Here is an 8,578-nt window from a genome sequence, read left to right as displayed (position 1 = left end):
GCAGTTTCATGCTGCAGTAAGCTAAAAGCCTCAATTATTTTGTTGGTTCCATTGAATCAGCTTTGTGCAGGTAATTTGCAGAGGACTTTCTCCTACAATCAAAGTCCATTTTAAATTTACACTTTTTAAATAAGATAGGAGTTAATGTTTTTATTATATCTTTATGAGTATAGCTTAGTGTCATTTCTTAGCACTGCCACATATTTTAAAACCTTTTCCATACATGTACACACATGTACTTGTGTGTGTGTGTATACATGTGCACACATTTGAGAGAGTTTTCATAGCCATAATTGAAGAGGGTGTTTTTAAACGTAAAACTGATGGTTTTTAGTAATTTAAGACTACAAGTTTGGGAAGCAAAATTAGCTCCCCCGCTATGCCACCCCATAAACTTGTATGCTTCACTAGATTACCACCTTCTAAGTGTCACCTTCATTAAGTCAGGAAATAGAGAAACACGCCGTCAAGGGGAACAGGAGGATCGTTTAATACTGCAGAAGTGAACTTGCTGGCTCAGCTCCCTATACGTGGGATGAGTGCTCACCCAGCAAAGCTGACACATGGCAACCACAGCGACCATGCTCCATCAGATTTCAGAAGCACCTTCTGTAGATGAAGAAAGGCCCTTTTTCCTCATACTCAGAGCGGTGGACCCACAGTGGCTGGAAGCCCTGAAGCGATGCCAGGATGGAGCCACCTGTCCACACTGCTGTGTCTCTTTCAGGCAAAACATTTACCTGGGGGGTGTCATTGGGACACATGCTGCTCAACTCCTTCTGCAGACGGTTAGGGAAACCACTGAGCATAGTGCTCCCCCCGCAGAGCAGGATGTTTCCCATGAGGTCTCGTTTGAGGGCAATGTCACACTTGTTAAGGCAGGACACTGTCTGGGTGTGGAGGCCCAGCTGCATGGACTTGATCAGAGAAGGCTTGAAGAACATCTCTGAGCAGAGGAACCTTTCCTGGCATAGCTGTATATCCTGCCCATCTGGCAGAGTATACTGGATTAAATGCTCAGTAGCTGGGACTTTCTTCTCTTCGATGGGATCCAGGGCCACAAAGCAGCATTTCCTCTTGATGTCCTCCACAATGGCCATCTGGTTCTCGGTGAAGTGTTTTCCCGAATTGTTCATCAGGGTCATCAAGTAGGCTGTCAGATCAGAGCCCGCATAGTCCAGTCGTCCAGTGATGCTGGGCAAAGGATAACCCTCATAGATGGGGACTACGTAGGACACGCCGTGGCCGACCTCCACGACCAGGCCGGAGGTCCTTCCGTAGGAGTACATGGACAGGCGGGACTGATAGGCGATGTGCATCGCAGGAGTGCTAAAGGTCTCAAACAGCATTTCAGCATACTTCTCTCTGTTGGTGTGTGGGCTCAAGGGTGGGTCTGAAACCAAGACTGCATGCTCCTTTGGGGAGATCTTCATCTCTTGATGGAAGAGATATTCCCAGATATCCTGCACTGAATCCCAGTCCACGATGATGCCGTGTCGCAGAGGGTTAATTAGCTTGAGACGAACCTCTGGATTGATGAGCTCCTGACCCACGAATGTCTCTTTGCGGTTGTCCCCAGTTTTGGCAGTCTCCATGTAGGGCTTGCCCACTGTCGATGAGATCTTGTGGGTGGGCTTTGGCAGCCCAGCAAAGCCACATTTACAATAGCCAGTGCCAAGATCCACGACCACCGCTTTGGTCACCTCTGCCTTGGGCTTCTTGACCGCCGTTGATTTAGTAGGTTCTTCTGACTCCAAATGGTTACGGCGGACCCAGACTGCTCGCTTCGCTGGGCCATCCTTCAAGGAGGCAGTCTGGAGGACCTGTGTGTTCAGGGAGGCCTGTTCACCCACTCTCTTGGCAGGCCCATCCCCTATGACTGCTGCCTGTGGAGCCCACATGCTTTCAAGAGCCATCTTGCTCTCAGAAAGTTCCTTGATCCCACCGGCTTCAAGGCCTGAAAGGCTTAAATCAGAGGGCAACTTGAGAATTTCTCCAACAATGACATCACTGATTATGACATAATCCAATGACCCGGGGCTTTCCAGATGCTGGAAAACTTTGGGGTAGTGTTTTTGAGGTGACTTAGCTTCTTCTACATTTTGTAATAAATCTGATTAATCAATACTTATTGAGTGCTTGCTATGTGCGAGGCAGCTGAGAATACGAGGCAGCAGTAAAAAAAATACTCTGCCTTTTTGGCGTTTACCTTCTAGTCAGTGGGGGTCAGACAGAGACAGATAGTTTTACGTTTTTGTGTGTGTTTGTATATAAGAAGGTATTAAGAGCAAAAGAGAAAAAACAAAGCAGAGAAGGGGGCTAAGGAGGGTGGCCATGTTAATGTGCCTGGGCAGGGATCCCCGAGACAGTGACACTAAATGAAGACGTGAGTTGGTGAGGGGAAGAGTGCCATGTGTATATTGGAACAACAGATGCAGGGCAGTGAAGGTGGACATGTGACTGATGGGTTAGAGCCGGCATTGGCAAACTATGGCCTGCAGCCTATTTTTGTAAGTGAAATTTTATTGGAACACAGCCACACTCATTTACGTATTATCTATGGCTGTGTTTGTGGAGTCAGTGCAGCAAAGACTGTATGGCTCACAAAATCAAAAATAAATATTGACTACCTGGCACCTTACGGGAGAAGTTTGCCAGCCCCTAAGTTAGAGGATCCTAAGAAGACAAGTGTGGCTGGAGTGGAGAGAGCGAGAAAAAGTACAAGAGATGGGAGACGTAAGGGGCAGGGAGAGCGAACAGCTCATGTTGGGCCTCACGGGCCATTGCTAGGACTTAGGCTCCGATTCTGCGAGAGGTCAGAAAGCACTAGAGAATTTTGAGCAGAGAGCTGACACCATCTGATTTAGATATTAGCGGGACTAATCACTGCTGTGGTCACTGCGAAGAATTTCTGTCTCACTTGTTTCTTCGGACAACCTGGAGAGGAATTTTTTTAGGCACATGTTTGTACACATGTTCTTCCTTCATCTGAGTCATTGTGTCGGCAGTGAAATTAGACCCTACAGCATCCCACTGACGAGCACACCGAGGATCTTGGGTGCATTGCTCACCCAGGGATGTAGAGCCAGCAGTGGCTAGCCTCACCTGACTATGGTTTCTTCCCAGGGGTGTGCTGTGGACTCACCATGATGGGACCCTACGTATGAGGCTGCTCAGCCACCTGCATATCTGGTGCTGGGCATGTTGTTGCTGACACCTGCCCCTGTCAAGATGCCCCAAATCCAACCTTATGCTCTTCGTAAAAGAGGCATTCACTACAATGGTGTGCTTTCTCCTTAAAGAGGTTACTGGGGATGCTCTTGGCTCCTTGTGAGGTGTGAGAGGAGCCAAACCAAGTCCAGTCTCATGAGCCTTGTGATCACTCTCTGATGGCAACTGAGCTGTTATCTCAGAAACAAAGTGTCAGTTTCTTGGTTCATTCGATAGAGGATGAGGTAGCATAGAATTTGAAAGACTCAAAAAGTACTTTTCTCTACGCATACCTGCCTGAAAAGTAGTTTACTTGCCTATACTATTTAGGGGTTTGCATAGCCAATTTGGATTGTTTGACTTTATTTCAAATAACATATAAGGCATATTTAATTTAGAATTATCCATTTTCCTTCTCCTCAACCCCCCTCTTGAATTCTGAGAAATCTGCAGCTACTCAGTACATTTTCACTGCTCTGGATTCCTATAAGATCCTGTATTAGTTTCCTATTGCTGCTGTAACAAATTACCACAGATTTAATGGCTTAGAACACAAGTTTATTATCTTATACGTGTGGAGGTCAGTAGTCCACAGTCCGTCTTAGTGGGCCAAAATTAAAGTGTCATTGGGGCCACGTCCCTTCTAGAGGCTCTCGGGGCTAATCCTTTTCTTGCCTTTTCTAGCTCTTAGAGGCCTCTCTCATGCCTTGGTTTGTGGCCCCTTTCTTCATCTTCAAATACCTCTCAGACTTCTGCTTCTGTTGTCACATCTGCTTCTCTGACCTGATCCTCCTGTTCCCTCTTATTAAGATCCTTGTGATTCCTTTGAGGCCAGATAATTCAGGGAAATTAATCTCCCAACTCACAACTGCAAAGTCCCTTTTGCCATGAAAGGTATCATATGCATAGGTTTCAAGAATTAAGATTGAACATCTTTGGGGGTGGCTCCATAGTGTAGTGGTTAGCACATCGTCTTTACATGCAGAAGGTCCTGGGTTCGCACCCCAGATGGAGCCACAGACCATGCTCAGGGTGCACCGGGCCACTGGTGCACACTGTGAGCGTGTTGGGGGGGGACGCCCCACCTTCAGAGATCCAGTTCTTAAGGGGAGACAGCAACATCCATAGGTCAGGGGTGGAAGTGCGGGGTGGGGGCACGAATTAAAGAGGGAGAAAAAAGATTGAACATCTTTGGGAGACCGTCATTCACCCTGTCACTCTCCCTGCGCATCCCACTTCACTACGACACTCAAAGCCTGACATGTTCTGTTTCACACGCTCCTACCCCACTACCCATGCTTGTCCATCCTTAGCTTCCATCTCACCCTTTGCGCCCCTTCTCTCCTCTCTGGGTCATCATAAAGTGGTATTAATGATGGAAGAGTGTAGAGACTGTTAGCAGTCTACACCCAAAACCTCCACGACCTGGCACATGCAACCCTTTACACTTGTCACTAGCCATCTAAGGTACGTGTGGGCTCTCTGTCTCTGTTGAGGTCCCTCTAGGTAGAGACACTATTGCTTACACTATCTTGGGCCACATTTTCTCAAGGGGTCACAGCTACTTTTGCTCCTCTGGCCCAAGACCAAAAAAACTTAAAAATGAGATGATCCTCCTTGAAAGCAACCCTGAAGTTCTCCTCTACAGTGGAGAAAGAAAAGATTAGACCAAGAAACACATTTCTCCCTGAGGTACTGTCCTTGCTCCCAGTTTTGGTTTTGGGGACACCACTCACCCTTGACCTTTGCAAGAAAGGTGAACCAGGCCATTGTAATTTTAGCAACTATGGAAGGGAAGAAAGAGAATCTAGTAAGGGAAGCCCAAAGTAAAGTATTTCTTTTCATGAATGCAGATTCCTAGATCACAACTTAGTCTTACTGAATCTGAATAGTCCAGGACTATTTAGGCCTAGGAATCCAACTCTTTAATATGTTGACATTTGAGGACCTATGAGTCAGGAGCTCCCAGCAAAGAAAAGGATTCCTTGCCAATCAGATGCAGTAAGCCCCCTTTCCAAACCTCAGCCCCCAGTGTGGTAACCTAAATATCAAGACTGCGCATTTTCCTCAAGATGGAAAGGAGCTCTCTTCAGAAGGTGGAGAAACTATTGACTCAAATGTGGATCCAGATCATTTCTCTTCCCGAGCTCCATATACCAGTCTAGTGGTCTATAGGCATCTCTAAGTCAGCAAGTATCAACTGGAACTCATTGTCATCCCCTACATAACTCTTCTTGCCCCTGCATTGTCTATTTATGAGGGGCCCCATTATCTACCTAGTTATTCAAAACAGAAACCTGGAGGCAGAGGGTAAGGGATCAAGTTGATGAGGGGGGCATAGCACTATCATAATCGGATTCAGCTAATATTTTGAGTAGTTTGCCCAAGGTCGTACAGATTATAGTAATGAAGCTAGATTTGAGCTCAGGTCTTCTGAGTCCAGTGCCTTACTCTTCTTTCCATTCTGTACTATCTCTTTATAAAGAATGGAAGAAGAAGTAGGCCCAAAGGGTCCATGAGCATTGCTTTTAAATATCATAAGGGTTGTCACATGGGAGAATTAGCTTGCTCTGTACAACCCCAAAAGTAGACCCAAGACCATTTAATGGCTTCTTCAGAGAGGTACAGATGTCAACCCAGTGTGAAGAAAAGTTTATGACTTATAGCTGTCCATGTGAGAACAAGTGTCCAATCCTCAGCTTCTGTGATTTGTAATACCACCAGCAGAGCTTGGCGATGCTCACAATTAATCCTTATAAAGTTGTTAACCACATAATCCAGTTCCATAGTGCCATATTCCAAGAAACAATTCAGCAAACAAAAATTCCCACAAGTTCATAAACATTCTTATAAGCTCTGCAGCAGTATTTCTTAATTATGTCTTAAAATCCCTCTTTGCTTTCTATGTCCTCTAATCCCTCGATTACTTCGTAATTCTCCCAGAAAATTTAGCCCCAGTTGTTCCTCTTCTTTTTCTTTATCATCAAAGTCCGTAATCTGGTGTTTTTTGTTTGCTTTGGTGGGGTGGGAGGTTGAGAGGGACAGCAGTTTGGAATGGAAGGTCTTATGGAAATCTGATGAATTTGTCTGTTCTGGATGACAGGCCATCTTTCTTTTCTTGGGCAGAGGTAAGAGATTCATCCTTCTCTCTGCCTCACTATCCACATATAATCTAATATCTAATGTAAATGTGATGCTTGAGGCTAGAGATGGCACTGGAGCTGAAGGAAGACCTCAAATTCTAGAGTAAGAGCTTGGATTGAATTGAGGATAGTTGGGGAACCAACCAGTTAGATTAGATTCTGCCTTCTCAACTGCTCTAGAACCTGTCTCCCTCTTCCACAGCTCAAGTTTAAGCCACCTTCAAGTCTTATAAGAATGTCTTCAATTTTTCTTTGAGGTCTCAGTGTATCACCCCTTTATATTACAACTAAACATATCTTTCTAAAATTTTCCTAGAAGCCAAATCCGACCACTCCTTTTCTTAAAGCCTTCATTGATGGCTTGTCAAATGAACAGACAAATTCATCAGATTTCCATAAGAACTTCCATTCCAAACTGCTGCCCCCCTCAACCCCCCGTCCCACCAAAGCAAACAAAAAACACCAGGTTACGGACTTTGGTGATTTATTCATTGATTTATGAAGGCTTTAAGAAAAGGAGTGGTCGGATTTGGCTTCTAGGAAAATTTTATTGATGTCTTAACTACTGGCAGTTCCCCACCATGCCCCAATCTGAGCCTTCGCTCAGGCTGTGCTCTTGGCTGGGGGTGTCTTTCCCTCTTAACTACTGACAGGTACATGTCTTTCAATACTTGACTGAGCATCACGTTATAGGGAACCTTCGGACTCCCTCCCTCCACTGAGTGCCCCCTCCTTTGTGCACCTCTGTACTCCCAATAGACTTCCACCTGCAAACTCCTCTGCGTCCATTCCATCTTCTTCCCACCTAACAGTGGGCACTGGTTGTGACCAGGTCCCTATCATCTATCACCAGGCAGGCTGCACTGGGCCGGACCCACCACGAACCCCAGTAAATGTTGAATGATGGGATGAGAGTACTGTTGGGGCCCTCACACTCTTTAAGGAGACCTGGTGCATTGAAGTTGGATGAACTTGGGTTAAAATACAAACAGTCCAAGAGCTGTCTGCTTGTGGGCAAATATTGGAATTCTGAACCTTGATTTCCTCAGCTCTGCCATACTCATGGGATTCTGTTAAGTAACATGCCTGGCTTACTGTAAGGGCTGAAATATTTGTCACCCTCACAGCCAAGAAGCAGCGGAGGAAAAGGTGTTCAGTCAGTGAACTGGGCATTAGGAGCGGGGATGTAAGGGGGACAGGAGGAGAAACCTCCGAGACTCCTGTGTGCTTGGGTTTCTAAAACTCTGCTGGCCACCTGCTCTGTTGTGGAGCGAAGCTGAGTTCGGTGGATGGGGGCACGGGTGATGGATCAAGGCCCCACCAAAGCCAGGCCCTCCCTGGGTTGCTGGAATGGACCAGTCCCCAGTGACATCACAATCCTCAGGGGTTGTCAAGACACTGCAGGAGGTGGACCCTCATTTCTCCCATCGGAGCTCTAGGATGGGGATGTGAGAAAGGTGAGCAAGGAAGGCAGATGGCAATGAAGAATAGCCCGAGCCCCATGCCTGTGGGCACGGCTCAGGGTGACCCTGGAGAGGCGGGGACACTGCCAGCTCCTGATGCTGGCATCCGGGACACAGATTCAGCCGCTCAGCTGAAGACGAAGCCCAAGAAGGTGCGTAGGATCAAGGCCCTCATCATCGACCTGGGCTCGCAGTACTGTAAGTGTGGCTATGCGGGGGAGCCGAGGCCCACCTACTTCATCTCCTCCACGGTGGGCAAGCGCTACTCCGAGGTGGCCGATGCAGGCGACACCCGCAAGGAGACCTACGTGGGCCATGAGCTGCTCAACACGGAGGCCCCTCTGAAGCTGGTTAACCCGCTAAAATATGGCGTCGTGGTGGACTGGGACTGCGTCCAGAACATCTGGGAGTACATTTTCCACACAGCCATGAAGATCCTCCCCGAGGAGCATGCTGTGCTGGTCTCCGATCCCCCGCTCAGCCCCAGCAGCAACCGGGAGAAGTATGCGGAGCTCATGTTTGAGACCTTTGGCATCCCTGCCATGCATGTGACAACCCAGTCTCTGCTGTCCATCTACTCCTATGGCAAGACCTCAGGGCTGGTGGTAGAGAGCGGGCATGGTGTCTCGCACGTGGTGCCCATCTCCGAGGGCAATGTGCTGCCAGGCCTGACGGCCCGTGCCGACTATGCCGGGAGCGACCTCACCAACTACCTGCTGCAGCTGCTCAACGAGGCTGGCCAAAAGTTCACGGATGACCACC

The 8,578-nt window shown here is 47.5% G+C and overlaps 2 protein-coding genes across 2 annotated transcripts in view; one reads left to right on the top strand and one right to left on the bottom strand.

Moving 5' to 3' along the window:
- Positions 1-292: 292 nt before the first annotated feature.
- ACTL7A (actin like 7A) lies at positions 293-3,759 on the bottom strand. The gene has a single exon (XM_006906083.3). The coding sequence runs from the start codon at positions 1,914-1,916 to the stop codon at positions 597-599; it is 1,320 nt and encodes a 439-aa protein (XP_006906145.1). The 5' UTR covers positions 1,917-3,759; the 3' UTR covers positions 293-596.
- A 3,941-nt stretch (positions 3,760-7,700) lies between these two features.
- The window catches only part of ACTL7B (actin like 7B), a 1,453-nt gene continuing 575 nt past the window's right edge, over positions 7,701-8,578 (top strand). The window contains exon 1 of the mRNA XM_025041604.1: positions 7,701-8,578. This exon is cut by the window's right edge and continues 575 nt beyond it. Within this exon, the coding sequence (XP_024897372.1) occupies positions 7,828-8,578 (751 nt within the window). The 5' untranslated portion in view covers positions 7,701-7,827.

The sequence above is a fragment of the Pteropus alecto genome, unplaced genomic scaffold (genome assembly GCF_000325575.1).
Source record: "Pteropus alecto unplaced genomic scaffold, ASM32557v1 scaffold111, whole genome shotgun sequence".
Classification (NCBI taxonomy): Eukaryota; Metazoa; Chordata; class Mammalia; order Chiroptera; family Pteropodidae; genus Pteropus; species Pteropus alecto.
This window is presented reverse-complemented; position numbering and strand designations above follow the sequence as displayed.